The sequence below is a fragment of the Motacilla alba genome, chromosome 5 (genome assembly GCF_015832195.1).
Source record: "Motacilla alba alba isolate MOTALB_02 chromosome 5, Motacilla_alba_V1.0_pri, whole genome shotgun sequence".
In the NCBI taxonomy this organism is placed as follows: domain Eukaryota; kingdom Metazoa; phylum Chordata; class Aves; order Passeriformes; family Motacillidae; genus Motacilla; species Motacilla alba.
This window is the reverse complement of record NC_052020.1, coordinates 35909542-35936677: the sequence shown is the minus strand read 5'-3', so window position 1 is coordinate 35936677 and position 27136 is coordinate 35909542. Positions and strand designations below refer to the sequence as shown.

General features: G+C 35.8%; 1 protein-coding gene across 4 annotated transcripts in view; it reads right to left on the bottom strand.

The window, feature by feature from the left end:
* The window catches only part of AKAP6 (A-kinase anchoring protein 6), a 258458-nt gene that overhangs the window by 62758 nt on the left and 168564 nt on the right, over positions 1 to 27136 (bottom strand). For all 4 annotated transcript variants that reach the window (XM_038139050.1, XM_038139053.1, XM_038139052.1 and 1 more), the window contains 2 exons: positions 19380 to 19528; positions 13414 to 13534 (listed from right to left, as the gene is read on the bottom strand). In XM_038139050.1, the coding sequence (XP_037994978.1) occupies positions 13414 to 13534; positions 19380 to 19528 (270 nt within the window). The remainder of the gene's footprint in view (positions 1 to 13413; positions 13535 to 19379; positions 19529 to 27136) is intronic.

Genomic DNA, 27136 nt, shown 5'->3' with positions numbered 1-27136 from the left:
CATGCTTGCTCTCATGGAATAACACCACTGAACATCAGAAATCCTAATAAACATTACTGCAGACCCTTCTCAGGACATGAGTGCACATGCTGACAGCACAGTGTAGTAAGCCACCTGCTGGCCAAATCAGCCAATTAGCAATTTTAATCTAATAATTAGAGGATCATACAAAGAGGAGATAAACATAAAAGAAGCGCATAAACCCCATCAACTAAAGACTATTGGAACTAATGTAAATGTATATATAAAAGGGAGTGATTCTTCATCTTATTTTAGGTTTTCCAAAAGTGGTCACCATTTGAGTCTGGATACCAATTGATGAAGTAACGTTCTCTTGTGTTAAAAACACACAGTAGCTATGTTCTTAGGCTTTTACACACCACTTTATTAAGTAAGGTTCCATGGCAGATCATCTGCCACACTATATCAGCCAGCTCCTCAGGAATGAGTAGAGGAGACTGGATATGAAAATCCTAAACAGTTTGCGAGTAGTTTCCCTGGGAACACAAGCTAAACAAAAATATGTTGGCTGGCATCACTTCTTAGAAAGATGTCGGAGCTAAGACTACTGTGCCCATGGGTCGGGATCCAGATACAGCCATACAAAGCAAGGACAACAGTCAATGCATTGACCACACTGTACATTCAGACTCACAAAAGAAGGGCATGTGAAATATGCAGAAATGTCTGAATAGATGAGTTATTTTCAGAATTTCAGGAAGATGCTCAACTTCTGAATGACTTGACAACTAGAGATCAAAACATGGGAAAGTGTCTGGTTTTGAGATTTATTCAACCAGAATCTGCTGATGTTAAAATCTGCAGCAATAGGATAGCAAATTCTGGCCATGGCATGTTAAGTCAGTGAGCTAAAAGACATAGCTACAAAAAGAATTCAAATATGCAGCAGCTTCTCAAGAACCTGGAAAATTATCCATATGCTCCTGAAAGGAAGAATTTAGAGAGCACAGGAGTGCAATGTAGAATGCATGTGACTGGAAAAGGTGTGTGTTCTGTGCTATTTTTAGCCTTATAAAACCATAAATCTCAATAGAAAAGCCTTTCCTCACAAGACCTTGACATGAAATTCACAAAAATATCATATGTATGATCCAAATGGTCTATGCTGATTTTAATTAAACCAAAAGCCTGAAGCATCAGATCTCCAGTCACTCTGGGTCTCCCTATTTGGACAGTGGAGAGTTGTTCATGACACATATAGGCACCAATAAACATAACAGTTTTTGAATGGTGTGCAAGTTATTATAGTAGTATACTTCTAGTGACTTTCTTGAAGGGAAGGAAAGGGGAAAATTGTAGAAGATTAATTTTTTGGCATGAATTCACTTGGCAATGCAGGAAATATTTTCCTCACTATTTAAACATACAGGGACAAATCAGAATATTTTAGCTACCATTAGAGCATACCTCAGCACTAAAGGCAAGATTTCCTACCATGGCAGTTAAAAGCATTGTCTATAAAAATGGTTAGTTCACAGAGAGAATACCCTGTTCTTCAGTCAAGATACAGCTTGTGGCAGGCATGGCTTTTAGAAGAGATGCAGAAAACTCCTCCCATATACCCTACAAAACAGGCAAGGCTTGCTGTTACTTGTTGCAATTGGAGAGCAATATTCAACATCTCTTTTAATCTGGCTTCAAACAGGAAGAGTTGAATTTAATTAATATGAACCAAACCAATGTTTCCATGAAATGCACATTTTATTGCTCAATATTTAATACTCTGAGTAACTTTGAAATGTGTTGAGAAGAGCAAAGCTCACTTATCTAGCATTTGTGCTGTTAGACAAAGTACACACACACACACACACACATATATATATATATACAACTGAGCTAAATGAAAACAAGCTTCTTTAAATAGCTATATTCTATTTGCATCTATGATAAATTCTTGAATATGTTGATCTGATTTTATGGAGGACTGAGTATTGATCATTAATTTATAGAGATAAATTCAGCACTTGAATTGAGAAAAAAAAAAAACAGGTAGGATGTGGGTCTGTTTGCAGCTGAAGGCAGCTGGTGGTGTCTTAAAGGTAAGCTATTGCCCACCAAGAAACTCATGGGGAATTCTCCTGGAAGACAAGTGCAATGTGCATGAGAAGGGAAAAGTTGTGCTGCTGCTTCCAGGCAAGACAGAAATTTCTAGTTTCACTGATTTTAGAAACCAGAGCTCTCTGAGGGTCTCCATTTGAAGGAATCCACTGTAATTCCAACTTATCCCACACTCATTCACTACTTCTGCTATGATGCCAGGAAAAATTACAGAGGAACGGCTACAGGAGCTCTGTATCATCAGGAGATTCCCCTAATGCCCAGTTCCTTCAAATAATTGTACTTTAAATGACTGGTATCTTGCTGCATTGCCTGGCCCTCTTCTCCTCTCTCCCCCTCCTCTTTTTTATTTTCTTTTGGCCATTAACCTCTTTTATTCATCACTTTGTATTGGCCATGGCAAAAATCCATAGGCTTTTGCCAAGTGTGCAAAAAATTTGTAAAAGTGTTTGTTTGTGTCTGTTGAAGACATAATCGTCTGCCAACTGTTCTGCCTGTTTTCCTGGGGTACTCCTAGTTTCTCCTGGCCAGCAGCAAAGTCCCTCAAAAATCAACATATGGCCCCCACAAATGACTCACATTCTTTCATGTTTTCTGCATTTAGATTAATATTCCTGTCCAGAGTTGCATTTAAAGGTTGTTCATGGATTGCCTCCTCTTTGACATTTCTGTTTCCTATGCTTAGACTGACATCAGCTACTCATATTCAGCTATAGGAAGGGTATCAGGTCCATGTTACACTGGTATACCCCTAGAAGCTCAGAATGATGAGCACAAAAGCCTACGGATACCTGAAAAAATACACAACAGAAGAATGGCTATTCTGTTCTTTCAGATCTCTGTTCCAAAACATGTTTCTGACACCATAGTGAGCACTGTTACCCTGAAAAAAAAATTGTAAAATATCCCATGTTTTTTGTATTTTGTGCAAGTATTTTGGAATCAGTTTATACCAGGATTTTCTGACCAATAGTAAATGTTTTATCCATTACATTTTGTGGGGTCAGGGTCTTTGCTTTGCCATATTGCATTTTCCAGCAGTTTTTCTAGGCTAATGGAATTCCCTTTTGCTTCTCTCTAGGGTGATTTGGTGGATTTTCAATTTTACATGTAAGTGCTCATCTTCTTCAGATATGTTATATTCAGCTAGAATGCCAGTGAGCAATCACAGTGACTTTCCTGTTTCTTTCAGGTACTGCTTTGATTATTGTCTTTCAACTGAAACCATAGCTTGGGTGAGTAGAATTCTTCTAAAACAACTCTAGTAAACTTTAAGAGATAGCATCTCTTATTTCAGGGGTTGTTTGTTGATTGACTGCATTTATTCACTGGTTTCATCATGATTTCATTGCCCATCTGCAGTGCTTGGTTGCATCTTTCCAGTCTAATTTTGCTCCTTATCAGTGTTGCTCTGCAGCTGACTCTATAATCCAGCTGGTATCAAATTAGTCATTGATCTAATAGCATAGTTACAAATATAGCAATTGAATGCCTGGCAGCCTTCTGCATTGCTAGAACACAGAGAATCTTTAGATTTGCTTAAGCCACATTACCAATATCTACTTCTTCATTAAAGCCTTAAATTGTCAATGGTTTCAGACACTATATTTTAATTTCAAATGTAACTGTGATATTCAATCTGGCTGCCTGCCTCTTTTTTGTCAAGAACATTTCTATTTCTACTTTTTCTGTTGCCCGTTACACTACATACGTTGCACTGAAATGCCAACATTTTCAGCCAGTCTGCATCTGCCCTGCTTCATGGGTTCTTTCAACTTACATCTATGTGTGTGTTCTGCTCTTTCTGTTCTGGCACTTCTTCGGATAGTTCTCCCACTGTTTGGAGACATATATTAGATTGGTTTTACCTTAATGTCTTCCCTCTGAATAGGAGCTGTGTATTTCACAAGTGATCCTGGCAAAGAGATACAATTAAGAAATGTTTCATGTCTACAGTTACACAGGGTTGCTCTAGTTCCTGGCACCTTACCATATCCTCTTCTTTTTTTTCTGGTTTTGGTTAAGAAAACCTTTTACAGCTTTTAATTTACTTTCATTATTTGTATCCCTCTGGCCAGCTCTTCTTAGAGGCTAAAAATTATATACTCTTGCTGAAAAACCAAGATAATAGCAATTAAATTTTTTAGGCAACAAAATGGGATCACATGACTGTCCACTCCTGACCTCTGATCGTGTTTAATTGATCTTTCAACACATGATCACAAGCTTAGAGTTCTTAGGAATTATTGTTCTTCCACCTACATAGTAGACACTGTAGAATGTCTCTGGATGAAGGCTATCAAAAAAAATAAGTATGTTAGTCTCAATACATGTTCAGCTTTAAAAAGTTACCACCAAAAAAATTATATATCGATAGTAGCCTATTTTTGAGAAAAAGCAATGGCTAAAGCAGAGATAATCAAACTCCAGTGCAATGTCTGTCAAAATTTGGATGTATCACAAATGAGTTTCAAACTGGAGTATTGCATAAACATTATACAGTGGTACAAAAAATACCCTCTTTTTGTGATATCAGAATAAGTGAGTGGTAAATTTAGAGACTGATCTTCATAGCCTCTTTATCCAATCAGTGGAGAAAGAGGTGAGAGAGAAGTGTTTTCCTGAAAATATTTCAAATATTAACAAGCTTCTCCTCTGAATTACCCCTTAGAGAAAACTCCTCTTGACAGGGGCTGGTCTACTTTGTTCCCATAGTAGTTAAACTAGTCTTCACACATGACTCCTTGTCCCAGTGTATTACTGGGGAAATGATAACCCCTGCATAGTTTTCCCTGCAGCTTGTGACACAGCTGGCACATGTCCTTCACATCTGTAATACCACCTGTCATTCCAGAACAACAGGATGTGAAGGCCTCTACAGCTCTTTACCCCAAAAGCATCTCTTCATAGAGCCAACTTTAATATTTAAAGTTTCATGATCACTGGGATTCTATAGCAACCATGATTTCTGCAATACAACAGCACCCACAAGAAGTTAAGAACCACAAGTATTTCACACTCGCCACAGGAGTTGGCTGCAGCCTGCCCTAAGTCTCCACTGGACCCAATGCAGCCACAACTGCAAAAATTATGAATTAAAGTACAGTGATTGCTTATTTTACCTTGTTAGAATGAGAAATTTGGACAAAATGCCGTAGCAATTTTTAGTACAATACATTAAAAGTGTATACGCACAAAGTAAAAATATCACCCAACCTTAAGTATGTAAAAAGATTTCAAATATATACACATAAATAATTTATATTGATATTTTACATATTTTCAATATATAAATACAGTCTATCATATATATTTATAAAAATAAAAATACAATACATATACAAATAAAAATTCAGGAGATTATAAACTGGTACACTTCACTGCAACTTATTTTTTATCATTTAGACATAAATTCATTGTATATATTGCCACTGAAAGTTTATGGAGATGTAGTGAATTTGGGTTTCATATAGAAAACCTGGCAAAAAGCGATTCTGTGGTCATTTGTTTTTTGTTTATTTTTATGAAAGAAATATTACAGTATTGATTATTTTTGAGGTATACTGATGAGGAGTAATTTGGAAAGAAAATAGTAGTTCCTGTATTATGTTTATGAAGCAAAACATCACCAATAAACCATGTAGTTCCTATGAGTTTAAAAAAAAATATATTGTCTCCTGGACTTTGATGTGGAAAACTAGAGAAGTGCATTAAAAATTGGTAACTAACTTGAGGAATAGAGTAATAATACTATTGCCACCTATAATTTTTGCTCATGATATTTTTATCTTCACTGCTTTAAAACAGACAGATACACCAAGCTGCTAAAAAAATCAGTATCATGCCCACACAGAGCTTCAAAAATCATGTTGTCATTGTGTTATTAACATTCCTCATTTTATCTTATTTCAATAGATTAACTGGAGAGACCAGTGGAAGGCAGCTTTAAAGCCTCACTGCTTAGGACCCTATCTTGCTATTTTATAGCACCAAGGGCACAAACACAGAGCATGTGGAGTTGACTAAGATGCTTGACGTGATGACTGTAAATTGTCCATGTTTTGCAGCTGTAGTAAGGAATGGTGATGACAGCTATGTGGTACACATTTACTTTTGTTTGAAGTCAAATGCCTCTTTCATTCTAGACACACTGCTTTAATCTCCAAAAAGCTGTGCTGGTTTTTGCTACAAGCTCAGTAAATACTGCATTGCTACAATGTGAAGTTCATCGTCAACATCATGTTAGGAAGAAGTGGGGGAAACCCACTTATTGTTGGGAAATGCATGAAGCCACTTCTTGCAGAAATACAGGGATTATGCTCCATAGAAATTACAACACTGTCTTCAAAAATGCATGTTTACATTTGAAATATATTGTGAAAGCAACCAAGAAAATGTAAAAATATTTTCCACATCCTTTTGTATTCAATTTCTACATGCTTTAATTCTGTAGATGTGGCAATCCTATTTACTATTTCCTATTAATTCCTACAGTAGGAAAATCCGGTATTTTCCTATTGTAATTATATAAGACATTAAAACTTAACGTTTCTCTGCTTTAAGAAAGACTTTTCCCAACAACATTTATATTTTCTGCTTTGAAAAATACAAAATTTGCCAGAATTAGGAAGGAATTTAATCCTATTACACGAACATATGAACCACTGGAGAATGAACTAATTCTTATAGGATGGGTCACAAAGGAATTTTTACTCTGTTTCCCAGCACAACTGAAGTAAAAATACTTGTGCAGAAAAATGTAACCAATTTCATCACCCCTTGTAATAAGAGAGTGGGAAACTTTGCTGTGTCAGGTCCTGAACTCATTTAGTTAACATTGTAATAGCAGTCAGACTGTTACTGCTATTTGGTATATCATGCATTTTTGAGACTTCTCATACAAAACATGATTTTCCTACCTAGTGGAGAAAGTCATAGAGGTTCTTAATCTGCTGGGGAAAAGAATCCAGCCTAGCACATGAAAATTACTGAACTTTGTGAAGAACAGTAACTGAAGCCAGTTTTGTGCAAAGTCATTTTAAAATATATGACAGTTAAAAACATACTACAGTGTAAGAAGCAAAGATTAACTTCCACTGAGGCATGTATCAATCCATGTATGTAGACATAAGTACAGACATACTATTGTCTAAGTAATATATGTGCTATTGGTGATGAGTATCTCTATGGACATTATTTAGCACATACTTTGTCAGATAAAACTTTGTCAGATAAAATAAAAGCTTTCACTTCGGGACACAATTTGCTAATAGGATTAAAGTAATTTTTCATAAAGGTGGTGATTTTTGCAAGGTAGCCTAAAAGTTGATTAGCAAACTATAATGATTATTCTGATTGCAATTAAAAAGCCCTTCCAAATGGGTCAACACACCTAAGTGCTATCTGCAGTCATTTAGATTTTAACATCATGGTTATTACTTATTATCAGGCTGCACAATGAGATATTGATTACTTTTAACCTTTAGAGCTCAGAATTCAGGAAAAGTCAAGGCACTAGCACAGCCTACCTTTCCTGTCTAGTAAACTTATGGCCTTTAGTGGAATTCTAATGATTCCTATTGGCAAGGCAAAACTGAAATTAGTTTATTCTTTTGGCTCATGCAGAAATGATGACATGCCTAAAAATACTGCATGCATAGCAGATTTGTAGTTACTCCCTACAAGGGGCTCAATCCTGATGTGTGCTGAGAGCTTCCTCTAAACTGACAACCATCATTTTCTTCTGACTAAAACTGACTGTTTTAGCAATTCCATGCAGGCACTGATGGGTTACCAGACAGACAGAAAGCATCCTGGACTGTGCAGAATATGAAGCTTAGGAGCAAATATCTTCACATTTTATAGTTTATAACCAATCCCCTAAGCATATTGTCCAAATATATCACTCTGCAGGCTGTTAATCTTTTAATAAGTTTTCTTTATATGGAAAATCTACTTGAAATAAAGACTGAACTGCAATGCAGCTTCAGTAGGTACGCGGAACTTTCTTTAAATGGAACAAAGTAATCCAATTAAACTAATCTGGTTTACAAGTTAAAATGATACGAGGAACATTAATTGATCCTTATAGGCTGCTGCTATTTGAGCCGTCTCTCTGTTTGCACAGCATTTGGAACCGCTTTGCACATTTGTATCCTCTAACAGCAGAGAACTCAGGCCCCCAGTTCAGGAGAATTATGGGCCAGAGAAACATATAACTCTTATGTGTTAGATTAATTTGCAGAACACTTGGCATTTTATTGCCAAGTAGTCAAATTGTTCCAAGTTGTTCCGGAAGGTTGTTATTAATAGTATGTTTTCTGAGGAAAGTTCTGTCTACTTTTGGAACTGCATTTCTGTTGCCAAGGAAACTCCTTGAAGCACAGCATTCTAGGAGCACACTGCTGCTTTTGTTTGCCAGTATCCTATTCATATCATCTAAGTAAGCACTTTACATACTTTAGCCTCCAGTTTCAAATGTTGAAGTCTTTATGTATTTATATTACCACTTTAAATATAGTTTCTGCTTCTTTTTAAACTCAGGGACTCTTGCAAGATTATTTTAACAGTTGCATTAAAAACCAGTTTTTTTGTGGTTTTTTTTCACAAGTTTGCAATAAATTAGTTTTAATTTGAATAATAGCTCCATAGGTTATAGCACTAGTCCTTAAGTGTTAATTATCTTTTCACTCTGAAATTAATGTAGTCATTTCCTACTGACTCCTCTACACCATTATTGAAGTGCTGAGGAAAACATGTCATTGAGTTCTGAGCCAGAACTGTTGTTGTGATTAATCCTGGTCACATGGCCAATCTCTGCCAAAAGGAGATCACTGAAAAAAGGTGACAAAGACAGTGATTTCCTGTCAGCAAAGAGTACGACAGGGCTGTCTAGAAGTGATGCAAATGAGGGAAACTTTCACCACGGTTTGTTTGATCCACTCCGGGCCACAGCACACTGAGCCAGTGAGAAAGGCACAATGGAGCAGCAGCACACCCAGAGGAGGAAATTAACTGCACCTTCCAAGCAGGGATAGAGCTTCCAGCAGGGAAACAAAAACTGCTGGGAGATTTTTTCCCCCTCAACTTTTTTTGAAATGTATCCTTAGTTTTTGATGTGCATTTTTGTGTTATTTAATACAGTGGACCACTTCCCCTTGATGAAAGAGCTCAGCAGTTAACTTGTACAAAAGCTGTACCAACTAAATGCTTTCAAAATCTTTGCACTACAACATATGGATCTTTTTCCATCTATCATAACCGTTGCTGAAGAATTACTAGTAAAAGACTTATGACTTATGCAGTTTGCATTAAAACCGCCATACACTGCTTGTAATCAGGAAAAAAAATATTTATTTTATTTGATATTTTCAAATGCTTGGTTAATTTTGTTCTGAACATACTAACAATTTTAACAATCATACTGTACTTATTTAAATAGGGTTTTAATCTAACACAATTAAGTTTTGTAATTAATCTTCAGAGGAAAATGGAAAGAATTATCATTAACTTTTCTGCCAGTATACTCACTTCTAATCTCGACAGTTCTTGTAAATACTGATTTGCTTCATTTTTGAACATTCAAGGTACAGAATCACTCAAGTTCCTACTAAAGGGCTAATTAGCAGAGTTTAAATTCTTGGGTTTGATCCTCCAGTAACAGCATATGAATACAGCTGAAGTCAATGCAAGTTCTGTGTACCCAGGGCTTATAAGATCAGGCTCACATGCAGTAGATTAAAATGAAATAAACATGATACATTTGGCATCAAACTGAGCTGTTATAGAAGTACAAAGAAGTAAGAATCCAAAACATGGAAGTGTTCCTTTTAGTTTTTTCTTAGTTAATAGATAAAGCATTAGAGGAAAAATAAACTGTCATCAATTCATTCTGTTACTGCATTCTTTTATCAAAAACTAGCTGATTCTCAAAATCATTGGCTAGTTTAGGGCTATGAAGCAGAAATCATTTAGGTCTATGTTGTCTTTTTTTTAAACCTATGAGCTGAAATCTAGGAAGTCTAGAGAAAGTAGTATATTCATATTCAGTATTACAAAAAATATGGCTATGCTGTTCCTATTATAAGAGCAAAATAAAACCTAGTTAAAGAGAGATAAAAAGGATCTTAGTAAAAAACTATGAAGTTCCTGGAATATTAGAAAAAAAATTAAGCTGAGAGTTGACTTAAGTATATATTGACTCTGAAAATAGATACTGTGAAAATACTCTAACCATGAAAATATATTTCGTTTTCTTATATACAATATTAGCATTTATTTATTGTGTTATGCTGCTTTAATGTATGCTGGCCCCTTCTGAATTACCTGTTTCATCATTGCTGCTTCCCATTCATAGACTCCTTAGGGGCAATGATTACTGTTGGTAATAGTGATACCACAGCAGGTTCCCTGGCAGGGGCTGCTTGCTGAGCTGGCTCTGAGCTGCAATTACTTGTCAGCTCAGCAACTGGGAAGAGAGGTCTGTGGTTTTAGGAGAATCCACGAAAATGCAGAAAGTGCAATTAGCAGGTTCACATTTGAAGCTGTAATTGATAAAGAGAAACCAGAGCAAGACCTGTGTTTTCATAACACCCCACTTCATTGAGGAGCTCTGGTAATAATAGCTGCCTGGTTTCTGTCCCTGCAGACCAGAGCGGCTGTGCTCTCTGGGAAGTGCAGGCAGTGCTCACAAGCACTCGACCATCCACGAGTCTCAAAAAGCCTCTGCGTAAAATGGGTGTCATCACTGATTAGAAAGAGGTTTAGTAGGCTAGTTTTATAAAACGATTAATACTCTTTTTGAGGACACGATTCATTGTCCCACAAATCTCTAAAATTAGGGATGGTAAAGAGCTAGTGATTTATCTGGTCTTTCCTTTGCTAGTGCAGAATTGTTCCCTCAATTCCATTAGCTAATGTTATCCTTTGTCTACTTTTAAATGTCTGAAATTATCGGGCTTTCAACACTTTGAGAGGTTGTTCATTGTCGTGTTGGAGGTTTCTTGCTGTTGTTTTTTGTTTTGGATTTTTTTTTGAAAGAATGATCGTTCTAAATGCAATGCACTTAAGATTTTTGCATTACCTGCTAATATTCCTCATGCTTTGTGGACGCTTCTCAGTCAACTCTTATGCAAACTCCACACCTCTAGTTAAGGCTTTTGTTCAGTCCCTAAAATTTGCTTGCTGCTCTAACTAGAAAGGTAAACACAGTGAATATTCACTGCAGAAGGGCAAGGACTCTATTCCTACCCTTCTTCAAGTAGTTTTGTAGTGACCAAGTATCAGATAAGCAGTTTTGATATGGGGGCTCAAATCTGGTACAGCAGCCTTTGACCTCCTGGAAGAAATTGCAGGACAAATAGGCTGCCTGTTCTTTGGAATCGCTGCTGGTTTGTCTGCTGCACAGGCTGCAGACTCAGCTACTCTGTCACACAAACTTTCTGCTTTCAGAAGTATCATGCCTATCACGGTTCAGAATTTCATAATATTAAGAAACTAGTCTCATTTTTCATGTATATTATTTCCCATTTTTGCACCATATTATACTGCACATATTATTAAAGTGTTGCCCTTTTTTACTCTTCTCATCATGCACTATTATCTCAGCCTTACCATCTATAATTATTCTTAGGGGTTACATTTGGAAACAAGAAAGGAAGTATACTAAATAGGATCTAAAATACTTGAACTGGCTGCTTAATCTTTGTTCCTTCTCATATTGATGGATGGATTGTTACCTTAAAATTTGTGTTTATCAATTTAATTTTTTTTAGTATAGGACTAAAACTAGCGGTTAAATTTGCCATGCTACAATCTGTCCTTATACAGACAGGCACTAACTACCAAAACACCTTATTTTAGACACACAAGAAAATCTTTACTCATTTCTGACATTGTTTATTTCTGAGCCTGTCCAAGGCCAGGTCTGTTAATGTGTGATTAAGTCTGATTAAGTACTTACAGTGTTAGGAAAAAAGACAATAGCAAAAATGAAAAATAATTGTCAAAGCAAGAAATGGAGGCCAGTGAATGAAACTCACAGCCTAAAATAGTTTGGATCCAAACCATATCTGCATTTATAAACATATTTTAACTCACATGACAACCCCTTCTTACTGGGTATTTTAAATAGAATAACTAAAATAAGAAAGAATAAAATTCAAAGAGACTATCAAGAAAATAGGATGCCAAAGCAAGAAAAAAATCATTGTATTTAAGAAATTATCAAATCATGCAATCATAGAAGAAAGAGAACAACTTCTATTTGACCTTGAATGTACCATTTATTTGATAAGAAATAAAAAAAAAGCTAGAGGGTAGTTGTTTCTTGTCATTATAGTGTTGCTGATTCTGTGGTTAGTTATTAATTTTATTTTTTATGATTCACAATCTGCTCTTTGAAATATGCCATATGCTCAAAGCAATTCAAGGATGACAACTGTCAGAATTACTCCAATAAAAATTGCCTAAATGAGGAAGATTTACTGCAGCCTGATATTTGTGTCGAAAGCCCCTCCTTGCCCCCCCCAGCCCTCAGACCCATAGCTCCTATAGCTCCTCAGACACACAGTGAAGCCTGAATCAATTTTAGGATCAGGTCACACATTTTGAGGAAGTTCTTACAAGTATTGTCTATTTAAAAGAAATGATACATCTTTTGGGTTAAGGCTGCTATGGCAAATAAAAGAAACCATATGTGTGTGTATGCATGTATGTACATATACATATACATAAATACACACACACACATATATATATATATGATAGAATTAGACTCCATAGCTTCACCCTACAAGTTCAAAATCAGGTTGCTCAAATCACAACCAGGTGTGAAGACTTAACATGACAATGTCTACTTTATGTGTAACTAATAAAAATTAAATTGGAAGAGTCCTGAATCCTGGCAGTAGCAAACCAAAATCAAGGCAAATGTCTTTCTTTCCAGATGAGGTCTGAAAGGTGGATAAAAATCCAGCTGAAAGCTCCAATCAAAACACATTTTGTTAAAAGTTCCCATTTCATTTTTTTCCTTCATTTTGTTTCAGTCTATTTATTAATGCAGTTTCATTTATTTCTATTCATCTTGAAGACAAATCTTTGTCCTTCTATAGAATTACACCAAATAGAATGTGATAAAGGGAACTTTCTTGCAATTATGATGTCGGTGCAGCCTGTCAGTGCACAGGGGATGGAAATGAGGTTGGGGACAGGGAAGGGAATTCTAATAGACACCATGATACATACAATGAACGCAGCGATATCCTGTGAGAGAAAGACTTGTCAAGCTAATCAGATCTTCTATAGCTAGGTAAAGGCAGTAACGGTAGTGCTAACCTTGTAAAGATGCTGCTGCTGCTCCTCTGACATCATCAGGTCATGGCTGTCCATCACAATGGATTCCATGTCAATCAGCCAATCCCAGAGCTCCTGGTATTCTGAATCAAAGTCCAAAAGGCTGTAGATAAGGAACAAAATGTATTATGCATAAATACTGTGTAGTTGTTAAAATCTTGTATTAGAATAATATATTCTTGAAAACTCATGATGTTCCAAGTTATATTTCTAAAGAGACATTATGTATTTATACAGTGTGGATGAAAATGAAAACTGAAATCCAATTTAAGCCAGTGCCATGACCTAAATTCAGCAGCTGATGCCAAATCCTGACAACTGTTGGCATACTGCATTTGCTTCAAAAATTTTGAAATATAAATCCCCTATAGGTGTTGTTTATTTTTACAGTGCTGGCTTTATATTGAGCAAATTTTGCAACAATCACCTTGATATAATTCATATGAAAATAACATTTACATCAAAAATTACTCAATCCATTCAACCATCCCTCTGCTGTCTATCTGCCTATCTTTGTAAATATCCTACATTTATTTTCATGGATGAGTAGCTAGCATTTCAACTTAACGCCTTAAGATAGGCTTGAGTGAATATGGTAAGCCAGTGAGAACTAAGGCCAGATACAGTATTAGACAGGTGTTCCCTACAGACATGTAAGAAACAAAGGTAAGGACAGGAAGTCAAAACAATGAATCCTTGAATAGCCAGCAATCATTAAAATTCAAAGGAGGATCACTACGGTTTTCAACAAAATAAATCATTAGAATAAGGAGCTTAAAAGGATTAATGTGATTCTCTATTGAAAGCCTAGTGAATAAGTAAAGCATAGATTCTTCTAAAACACTGTGATACAAGACAGAAAGTACATGCTGAAAAACTGCACATTCGTCAAATAGATACCTCTTGAAAAGGGATCTTCGAATTTGCAAAATTGGAACTAACAAAAGCCTTGCCAGTATCAAAAAACTCCCATACTGATCAAAGAATAGCATATGTCCCACTAAAGCTAATTTCTCCAATTATTAAGAACTTTTTTAGCAACTCCATTAAAAAATGAGGAGTGCTTCAACAGAGAAACAATAAACTAAACACACTTTTAATGTCATTAGTACTATTGCAGTTTTATTTGTTATTAACTAGAGTACCACGTGCATGGTAATTTTGAAAGCTTATAGATAAAGCTGTGACAAGTAGAACTGTCTTTGCTCAAGAAAGCAGGCAAGAGAGAAGAAAGCATTTGCCTTCCGCGGTATTATTTTCAATGAATTGACAACAAAGAAAGTATTGTATAATGCACAAGCACTGATTCCTGCTTCTGAAGTAGCCCTCTAGTTTAATCCACTGTACTTAGTATACTTTTACTCAATAATTTATGAGGTGCACTTACTGAAAACTGCTTGCTGCCCCAAGAAGGTAAGCAGTGTTACCATAAAGAAAGAAGAGCAAGCACAAAAGGTCAGGTTACTATTATTGAAATATAAGTCTCACTTGGAGTTCAGGGCTTTTTTCCTGTTTCAGGAGGTATTTGACTCAGATATCATTTGGAAACAAAAAGAAAACTAAACTCCATTTTGAATTGTATATTTGGCAGTGTTGCTGAATCTTCATCCCTTCCTCAGAAAGCAGTACTACCACTCTGCATCTTCAGTACCTACTGCTCCTTTTCTTCTCTTCCATCTTATCCAAATATTATTCAAAGATGTAAAACTGGCAGGCAGTTATTAAAACATATGCTCTATAACAGAGGATGTTAGATTTCATAACTTGTAAATTGTTACAGATTCAGTTGGACTTGGATGCTTTGTACTAGTGAAAATCCTAAATTAATATATGAAGATGACGCGAAACAAAGCCTACATACAGAATGGCATGGGATGCCTTTGGAAAATGCACTAGGAGGTGGACTTGGATTTTTCTGTAATAGGCAAGAGACATGCTGGATCCAAACATCTGCTTTGTGTCTAAAGATCCACATCTTACTTACAGTCCAAATTGGTCCATTTATTCGTGTATTGAAATGAACCAATCCTTTAAAGAAACAGAAATGCAACTTTTCTTTGACCTTTATAAAACATAGATAAGCACAAGAAAACAGTTCAATATTTTGATTTCAAATTAATGTTCTAAATAGAAACTCAAAACCAAGAGTGAGAGAAACAGGATTCATTGGAAAAAGCCCAGGAAGGGATACAAGATTTGGTTTTCTTCCCCATAGTTTACGTAATGTACTTTTTTTTTTTTTTTAAGTGGTCTTTTTTGGTTGGTTGGGGTTTTTGTTTGGGTTTTTTTTTCTTTTTTTGGGGAGGGGGTTGGGTGGTTTTTTTTTGTCTGAGGTTTTTTGTCTATTTGGTTTTTTCTTGTTTTCTGAAGTAAAGTGAAGTCATCTAGGAGTGTTTTTAAGCAACTATGGCAGTTATTTGCCTGAGCCTGAAGATAAGGAAGTCAGCCTACAGAGCATCATCAATATTTTTTAATATGTTTGCAATACTTTCAATGGTTTTAGAATATCTCTGATACATATTTTTAAAAACAGATTTTTTAAAATTAATATCTTGCATCTAAATGAATTAATTTAGTGATCGCTATTAAATTACTGTTTGGAAGAGGATGCAAGTTACTAAGCTGCTAAAAAGATATTCAGAAAAATGAAGAAATTGTAGGACCAGAGAGAGGTTAAGATTGAAACATATCTGTCAGTACTTCTGGGGTATATTTAATATTTCTTTTTTATTCAGAATCTACTTTTCCTGAGCTTAGCAGATCTTTCTGTTATATCGCCACAGGCAGAACCAGGGAAAGCATGACTTCTGAAATACTGATGTGTGTCAAAGATGCAATTATCATATAAAAGATCCAATTTTGGTTGATTATATGAATTCACCAAACACTAAAAAATTAATAAATTAGTTCATCTGTTTATTGAAAAAGAGAAAAATCCTCTATTAAAAGTACCCAAACATTGCCAATGAAAATGCTATAATATTAGTTAAAGGGCAGGTAAAAACTGCTTCCTTGACGAAGTTTGTTGGTTAATAAACTAAAACCATTAGCTATGTAATAACTAAAATTACATTAAGAAGTATATTTTGTCTTGGTAAACCAGGAATCAGATATGCAGAGTTGCATGTCTAATCCCTTGAACCCTAAACATATTTCTTAAAATGTGGACACCAATTTATTATTTTGAATGAAAATTCATGAGCACCTTCCTCATGAGAAAACCAGTTCGTCTGTGGCATTAATAAATAAAAAGGAATGTGAAGCTATTTCCATCAGCTTTTTCCCCCATGTTTAACACGCACTTCCAGTTTGTAGTATTTCTTTGATGGCAGAACTCACATGGCATTTGGAAGTACTGTAAACACACTGGTGCACCTACCAAAATATTCAGCCAGACAAAATGTCCCTTGAAGTTTCCGGATCATAATTTTATGTAAGTCTTTTCTCATGTTTTTATTAGGGAGATATAGGAGAATTCAGAGTTATCACCTTAACAGTTTACAAACTTCCCTATGTTCGGCACCTACTTAAAGCCCCCTCTAATGCATTTTTCTCATGCATGAAGGTCCAATACCCACTGATGACAAGATCTTAGGATCTGGCTTTCGCGCTGTGCAATGGTACTGTCCATATCTCCCAACAGGACCTGAATGCACTCATCTCCAGTTTTGAGGGGATATAGTATTTCCAGCCAGATTTGCCATAACATCTTGCACCTGCCCTAAACTACTCTCAGGTAGCTCCTACCTCCTGGCTAGCTGGTGTTCTCCTGCAGTGGATACCCATTCTTTTCTTTCTTTGTCACTCTGGCCATTTTCATGCTAATACACAAAAACCTTCTCTATTGCTGTTTTAACAAGATTACTGCTCTGCAGGAAATCTCTGGTTCCTTACACACCCACTAGAATCACACTATTCTGCAAATACTACCCTACCTATCTCAGTTTAGCTATTTCCTGCACAAAGTCATCTCCCAAATCTCCTACACACATACACACACTCACACATCATATAAAAATTCTTCATTTAAAATAGCTCTTGTTCTCCCTGTGGACATTCTTCTTTTTCCTAGATCAAACTTCCACAACAGCAAATGGATAGATACCCTAATTTGTGTAAATGGCCCCTTCTCTGTAGTGATCTCAGTCTCTAGTTAGGTCATGCTACTGTGGAGTTTCTGTCCATGGCTTTTATGCAGTAAGGATATGTTGCATCAATTATATTTTTAAATAGCTGAAAGGAACTTCCATTTTTTTCAACACAGCACCTCAGATGGGTTCAACTAAAAATTTTCCAGCTGAATTTAGTCCCTGCTAGTTTCTACAATGGCTGAATAAGTGGTATTGTACTGGTCTGATTCCAGCCCTCTGGCCCCTGAAGTCACTGTTGAGCCTCTAAGGTCTGAGATGGCCTTACAGACCCAGAAAGGTGGCCACAGCACTAAAAAGATTTTAAATACTAGCAGATGATCATTTCCAGTTCAAAGCATATAATTACAAGTGAAAACAGGTGCATTTAAGAAACTATTTGATTATTACATATGGTATGTAGAGTTACAAACTGCATTTTTTGTGAAGCATAAAGCTTTACATCCCCTCCCCTCAGGAAAACAAAGTGTCTGTTGATGTGTCTCACATCCTCCTCAATATCCCAACCTTAAGCCTTGCTCACATTCAGTGATGGCTACAAAATTAGAAGCTGATTTTGAACATGTAGCCCTCAGTGTACATTTATATACATATACACACCAATTCTGAACAAATTATTTTTATGGTTGGCACTAGCTGTGCTGGCGTGTTTGAAAATCTGACAGATTTCTGCATATGTAATCAAGATCTCAGTAATCCTACATAATTAGCCCACATCAACTTTTCTAAAAGAGCCACCTTTCCGTATAATAAGAGGGGATGTTTACAAGGTTCATTTATCTTTACAGTTGGTAATTTAATAAAACTGTGTTTCCAAGACCTGAACATTGAAATAACAATTGGAAAGGGGAGTTCTGGAGATAAAGAACTCATGAACACCTTTGTCAATGACTTCTCTTGCATAGGAAAGTGCAGGCAAAAAGTTCCACTCTACTTGCCAGTTACAAGAAAACTTCCATCAGGATGAGGGCATCCCCAAACAATGAGCACTAGTTGGGTCCTTTGACCTGCCTACACTATTATAATCCCACAGGTAGGTTTTTCTATGTTCATTTTGGGGCACTAGTAGTTGGAAGATACGGTTTTCAGAAGACCTTAAAGAAAAAGTCTTCTTCCAGAACTACAAGTTTCCTTAATTGTGAAAAAGAGAGGGAAGCAAGAACTCATTTTAGCATATTTCAGTGATTAATTTGTTCAAATTGGTAAGAAAGAATGCTTTTGAATGTACACTTTTATAAATGATATACATGTATATGTGTGCTAACGTTAAGTAAAAGAAAAAAAAAAGTAGAGGAAAAACAGTCTAAAAAAAAGGAAAACAGTTAAAATAAATGCTTTCTTGAAGTACAAAAACCTGGATATTTGAACTACAATTGAATGGTTTCATATTCATATTTTTAGTCACTAGGAGAACAATGATTATAGAGGTCTTGCAGAGATACGATTACACTATCAAGATTCTTCCTTGGAAGATGTTAAGAAATCAAATAATATGAAGCTGGTGGAGAAGAAAAGCCTAAAGAAAAAGGACACAATAAATTTTTATAAATCCAGGTAACAGTTTACTATTAGATAATATTAGGTGTTCCTATGAACAAACCATCATTTGGATAAATTATCCAGGACCCATTATTTTTGCATCCACATATTAAAAAAAAAGAGAGCAATAGAAACAGTTTTTCCCTTCCTCTTGGCCTAGGAAGAAAAACCCTGGTTAACTAGTAGTAAGAAAAAGTATATAGTGTAAAAAAACCAAAACAGATCAGTGAGAATAAAACAACAAAAAGAATAGTTCCCTACCCATTACTTCCCACTGTGTGAACTTTTGACATATCAGCAAACTCTTCCTTTCGCTTGCTACTACTGTTGTACTGCTCACTGTACAGTTTTAAGGACATCTGTTCAACAGCATCTCTTTGTGCTTCCAGATAGCATAGCTGAACCTCAGCCTAGAAAAAGAAAACAAAGAGGGGAAAAAACAAAAGAGAACATTAAGAAAATAATTCAGAAGGAATACATTTAAAACAAATATTTTTGGACTATAACAGTTTTAACCAAATTATTCACACCATTGGTTTTCTCCTTGTATGTGATAGTGAAAAAGGCTGAACCATTAAGTCAGAGAAGAGCTACAGCATAATCCCAAATACTAGAAATGAACTATTGAAGTTTCTATCAGATAATGTGTTATATATTCCATGAGATGTATGTCCAATCAACTGCTGCATAAAAATGTCTGGACATGAATAAAAAAGATATTAGAAACAAAGCACCGTGATAGAACAGGTAGATACATAAAGTTACATTTTTTACAGGCTGCAAGATTTATGTTGTTAACACACTCTCTGTGCTTCATAATTAATGAAAGCCATATTGCTATAGGTATTTTTCCTTTAAACAGTAATTGTAAACAAACCCAAACAGATTGGCATTATTCACATTCTCCTTTCCTGTATCTGAAACAGACTGATTACTCAGCAACTTTAATTGCAAGAAAAAAGGCAATAAGCGAGATGTGCTGTTTTCCATCAGACTGTGCCTGTCCAGAAGAATGTGGAATAATATTTGGCATCATAACTTATTGAATAGACACTTTATTTATTGCAGCTGTGGTGATCAGTATTCTTCTGAGGCTCAAAGAACCAGATGACACAAGGATAAAATCTACTGTTGGCCACACTTGCCCCTAGGAACAGCAGAAAGAACAGAGCGTAGAGCAAGTTCAAAAGCACTTTGGGGCCAATATGCCATTGTTTTCTTTTAATATACTTCATTGAAAGAAAAACGCATTACAAATTCTGATAATGCTTCAAAAATCACTACTTCTGTGTAACTACATACTGCTATTTCCATTAGGAGTGGAATGCCTGCTTAACTATTTGGTGCTATGGCAAGCAAATGCAAATGGCATGGAGGAAATTTTGTATAAGGACTCTCCTGTATTTTCTGCTGTGGGAGGCAGGGAAGTGAAGACTTTATTTGTTTGCTGACAGCACAGCAGAGTTACCAATCTGTGGAACAAGAGAAGTCATAAAGAGAAAGTAGTGAAAGGGCTATAGAGAAGGGCAGTCTGTAAAATTTAAGAAAAATGCAAGCAAGTGAAGGGAAACAGGCACTGAAGAACATCAGTAGGGAAAGTCTGAGAGAAGGCTGCAATGTCTTTATAAGCTAGTGACAATAACAGTTTCTATATTTACTTAGGCCTTGCCTTGGTGTAATTTTTGCTGAAAAATAATGTGACTTGGAAATTCCATTTCCTTTTAAAATTTCTCATCAAACTTTTACAGCTTTCTCTCTCAGCTGCTTCTTACAGTGAAATTAGTTATCTTTTTCAATAAATCCCAATATGTTTTTGAGAAATTTAAAAATAAAACAACATGCAAAAAAACCCCCAGAAAATACAGAAAATGCGTGCAATTTTCCAAGGAGATAGAACATAAAAATTCTGACTAGTCCATGCAGGTCTTTCACTGTGTATTTAAATATAATTCAAGGCTTTCGTACCTATTTTAAATCACAGAAGTTACCAGTAAAGAAACATTATCTAAACTATCTGTGACTGCCCAGTTAGAGTAATATGCTAAGGTTTGAGAGAGCTATAAAACTATTCTGCTTTCTCAGAAACTATAACTAAAATTGCCATTTATATAACTCAGAAAAAACCACAGCAGCAAATAACCTGCATCACCTTCCTGTTCCCTTTCCACCCCCAAGTGCATTTTCCTCTGAACTGATAAACAGTCCACTTCCACACTGTACAGAGGTTCCTGAACAAATTTCTTCTTTTGGAAGGATTCTGCACCAGTAAGAATAGTCTTTCAGCAGAGTATTTTGCATCGTGCACATAAGGCTATGAATGTGTTCTTTTAATTTATTTTTACCACAAAGCAGTAATCCACTGTTATAATTTTAATTTCTGTTATACATGTTGACATGACACATTCAGTCGAAAGCCCTGTTGTAAGTGACCAATAATTTTCTAAAACAATTAGATCTATCAATTAAAATCTTTAAGTGTTCGAAGCCTAGAAGAAAATGCCTATGGAAAACTTGAAGCAAAAAATTCCCTTATTTTCAGGACAGGTTTGTAAATCAAGATAAATAATTCCTACTTTTAGCTATAGGTTTTGGCTTTAGGTAGAGGTTTATGTAGAGGTTTTGGGATCTTCTTGGTTGTTACTGAAATTGTGTGCATGACCTTCCTTATCCCCTCCCACTCCAAGACTCTAAAAAGGGGGAGTAACCTAAGCTCTGGAACATCACACGTCATAATTAAAACGAGCCCAGAAGTGTATGAACACAGGCTATTTTTTAAATAGCGAAACTATCACAATAATTTAGATAGTTTTTCCCTTGTATTTTTTAATTCCCCATCCTACAATTCCCTCAATATTTTAAAATAAAAAGTGTTAAAAATAAAGGCAGCAGCTTTTCACAAATTGGTCATGCCCTAGCAAAAATATTTGTAGGCAAACTTATAATGAATATGGAAAATGGGAGAAGAAAAAGAATTATTAAATACAATAGTGGGGGAAAGGAAAAGCAGGATGCAAAGGGCAGGTAAATATATGAAGAGGGATAAATAAGAATCCACTATTTCTTCCTTGCAGCTATAAGGCCTCTCATACTAAGGATTATGAACTCCATCAACATCATATCCTACGAAGCCTGAATACAACCCAGTTCCTTCACTTCAGAAATATGACCTCTCTATAAATCAACTATTTTTGTTTTTAAACCAATTTCTATCTTCAACATTCGTGAACAATTACAGCAACTCAAACCCAGACAGCACAGACTTTCAGATGGATCTCTCTGATTTCTTTTCTCTATGTATTCATCTATCTCACTGTTGTACTTAAACATTTTTTTTCTCTGTTATACTGATATCAACTGCAAATCCAAAGAGGCTTTGAAGATCTTGAGTAGATATTGATCAGTTGAAGTCTCAAAAAACCACATTTTACACAATCTGAGCTAACAGGTACAAGGCACAATATATAGAAAAAAAGTACAGAGCACAGATATGCAATAAACCTACTGCAGTTTATTTTCAACTTAAAATCTTTAGTGGTAATGAAGGACTAGTTTTGCAGTATTCTGGGAGAATAAAGTAACAACTTTATAAATTCCTAATCAAATATAGAAAATCTACTTGATTTACATTTAAACCTACACTGTGTGTATTTTCAGATTGCTCTACGTATAATTTTCATTACATAACACAAACTCCAAGAACAATCTTTATAACAAACACACCTTTATGGACACAGATATCTAGCAAACCCTCAAAAAGTCTACTGGGATATGCATAGTCCCAAATATTGCTAATAGAAATTGGGTGGGAGGTAATCTTTTGCTTACTCCTAGTGCCCCATCTTAGAATTGAAATTCAGTTCCTTCTTTTTTTGAGGATGTAGTACATCTGAATATGTGAAAAATTGAGCACAGAGGAAAAAAATGGCAAGGAATTATATGCAGCAGTAGTTTTCCACTTCATGGTCCTCTTCTAAGTGACCATTTTTGCAATAAAAAGACAATGAAGACGCTGATGACGGTCTTGTTACACACTTGTAGGGATTCTCTACCTACTAGGATGGAATGAGTTTAAAATATTCTGTTGTAAATTAAACTAAAATATTTCCAATAATCAAATGACAAAATTCTCTCATTTTCCTCAGCCTGAAGGAACCAGTCTCTGAACAAGACTATGAAAATACTGAGGAAACTGAGGAAAAAAAAGTGAAAGAAAATCTAGACTAGTCCCTAATACTCAGTTCTAGTCATTGATTAATTATGGTAAATAATTTCAAGGCTGTTTTCTAAAGCTCATTTTCTAAAAACCAAGAACTTATAAATAAATCGGGAGAGCCTGGGGTACAAATCTGTTCCTTAAGACTGGCTTTGCATGACAACGTAGAACGTCCTTTACTATACAGATTACTATATAACATGAAGGAGTAATCAGTGACAATACAAATCAATGTAAATACATTGTATTTCTTATTAGACCTACATGTTGGAATGACCTTATTCTGAAGTGGAGAAAGACAAGGGATAATGACTCTTACTGAAGGAGGAAGGAGACTAAAAGGTTATATTGTATAATGTGTCAAACAAGAGACTCAAAATTTATGCCAGTGTAAACTGGAGATATGAACTCAGAGCTAATGATTTTCTGCTACAGTTTGGTTTTGTTTTTTTTTTTTTTTTGTATTTTGGAATTTACTAGAATAAATATCATTGATTTGGTGTTGAAAGGAAAGTATTTTCAAACAGGGTCTCCCAGGGAGCACAAGTGATTTGTTAGGAACCATGTTACTGTAGGCAAATACTTCTGTGTTTTAGATATACAAATTATATATAACACATTCAGTTAAATTTAAATTATGAAAGCATCCTACCTTGCATTACCCTTTCTTTACAGTTCTGTAGAGAAAATGTACTTCTGCCACACTACACTGTACTTAGTGAGAATTATATAAGAAATACAGACATTTTGCTCCTCTGCCATTATTTGAACTTAAGCTGAATAAAAACAGCCTCTGAAATTAAAGCACATAATCCAGTTTCTGCCAACAAGGAGGTGGCTGGATGGCCCCAGGAAGCATGTAGACTTAGAATACTCACCCATATGTACATTTTAAAGAACTGCAAACTCAGATGTCCCTTTCTAAAAGGACATACATTCCAACTTGTCATTCTGTATATCTGCAATTGGTGAAATTTCTTGAGATTCAAAATTGAGAGCAATTTCTTTCCAGAATTAAGTTGATAAGAGTAGCATTTATGTGCTCAAATATTCAAGCTTTTTCTTCTGTCACAATATTCTGAATACTTGTCCACATATTTATTAGAAGGCTTTATTAGGGAACACAAAAAAGACCCGGGCTCTGTCACAGTACAGTGACTGAACAAAATTATGTTGAGAATTATATGGCTTAGAATATCTTCCATGAAGATGTAAGTTACAGAAAGCATTCTTTGGCAGGCCAGACTTTGTCCCAAAACTCTATACAGACAGACTTAATCATCCATCACACCATCCCTCCACCCAGACAACAGGTCTTCTATTGAAGTAAACACCTAAGGTAGAAGGAATAGTTTCAAGAAGTCACACTAGCATTTTAAAAGGCATTGTATAACAGAATAATGGAATCATTTAGGTCGGAAATGCCTTTAAGATCACTGGGCCATCATTTGGCAGCATTAGGCTTCTTGGACTTCAAGTGACTGTTTCTACCCTAAGTTTAGGCATTTCTTTTTCCCCTCTTACTCTGCATAATTAAAACAGAGACCTTGCTGCTATTGAATACTTTCTTAGTCTGTTACCCTTCCTGCTTTTGGCTTCCTTGACTCTTCATCTTGCACACTCTCTTCAGAACTGAATCAAACTTTTAAAAAAAAATTCCTGTATCATGAAATATGTTTGCTTTGAGCTGAATATTTAAGAGTCCTATTTAAAAGGACACACTGTGTTTTGATAATGCAGGAAATTAATTCTGTTAATCAGTACATGCTTGTTACCAGTTAAAATCTTAGCTAAGCCTTTCTATTGTCATAAATATCAGAAATGTTTTTATATTAAGAATAATTTTATTGCTTTGTTTTTCAGTGTGCTAAAACCATCACAACGATGTGAAACTGCCCCACAGAATGAGAAAAATTACAAGACAATAACATTTGTACATATCAAGGTACTTAAACTCCATGTGCACAGTGAATTTTAGGTCTATCTTTACACTATTAAAGGAAATTTTAGATAGTTAGGGCTGTGTTATAGCAAGAAGAACTTCAGACAGGTCTCAGAGCCATCAGAAATTACGGGGCCAGAGGTGGGGGGAAGCCTATAAAATAAGAGTAATAGAGTAATACCTTTTTGCAGGGTTTTCCTTGGCTTTCAGAAATCCATGACCTGTGACTTCAGGACTTGCAAGTGCAAATGCAATCAGTAGTGTGGCCTCAGCAGCATTGTCTGACCAAATCCGTGAAGATGCCATGATCATGCTGCTAATTTAAAATCTGCACCTCTTGTGTCTCTGTTCCTGACTATTCACCTGCTTCTCATTCTATTCAGGGTAACATTAAACACAACATAAGAGCATGGCATGCCCTGTGCATTATACAGATCTCAGTTATAAACCCAGAGAAGTTCCCTACATCTTAAATATCAAAAAGCATTGAAGAAAATTATGAAAGAATTAACCTCTCCACAGGTTAATTAAGACTGAATAGTTTCTGACAACAGCATCCAAAAATTGCCAGGTGAAAAAAAAGTTCTTGTAAGAATAGAAATTGAACAAAGGCTGGGACCCTTTTCTACTTTTTTTGTCTTGCAGGTCTGCATCTCCAGCCTGCAGAAAGAGAGTGACAGAGAGTCTAATAATTGGGGGCCAGGTGGGGAACATGCTTGCTCTGACAGTGGAAAGGGCTGGGATGACAGAACAGTGTTTGCTAAAGACATGTGGAAGACACAAATTAACAAGGATGCAGATCCAGCCAAACCCATCAACATAATAGAGTGCATTACTTTGTAGCTGCCACATGCCTTCCATCTCCTTCAGTGACACCTCTTCATATGCCACTACTGTAAACCCAAACAGCCCAATTCTTACAAACCCAGAATTTGTCCTATTAAATTAGCAGTTCATCAACACAACCTTGGTTTCTTCCCTGTCAGGAAGAGAAAAAATTGTTATAGAAGGCCGGAACAAAAATATGTTGAACATAAAAAAGATTCAAGGCCTTTCCGGATCAGCCTCGGGACCCTCAAACAGTCAAGAGGAAAGACTAGTTATGCACAGAAAGTGCTAAAATTATAAACTTAATCTTACTTAATTAAAACCTCCATTATTTGCACTGTTCTATTGTTCCTACCATTTTCTGTGTTTGCAATTCTAGAGAAATGAAGTGCCCTAAAAAAAAAGATGGTTAAAGAGTCTGTCTATCATCCAATGCATGGATATGTCCAAAAGTCACACTTCTCTATAAGGCTTCTGTACCAAATCACACAGACCAGCAATGCACCTAACTCAGTTCCTAGGGCTGGGCATCCAGAACAGCCATGCTCTTAAGGCTAAAGCTACCCACATTCGGGATTTAGGACAGCACAACTTGTGCAAGAGAAATTCCACAGTGCTGGTGCACATTCCGCCTCCCACTGCTCCCATCACAGATTGACACATACACGTCTACTTAAAAATAGCAAGGAAAGGTAAGTTCTCAAAACCAATGCTTCCTATGGAAAACTATGCAAAACATCCCAGGAAGGCATGGCAGAGCAAATATAAAAATGTTACAGTCTTTTCCGTGGCAATTTTACCATGCTGTACTAGTAGCACAAATGCAGCTTATTTTTCCCCTAGTAGGTCCATTTTAAACTTCTATATGCTTGAGAAATGCTACATGTTTATTAACTTAATCATTAAAAATGTGTGTGCTTAATAACTAGTTCCAAAATTTCCTAGACATATCAACTCACAAAATTGCAGAAGTTTTGACCTAAAATCTTCTTTTGATTCAATATTTTGAGTCAAATATTTTGAGAGGTTCAATAG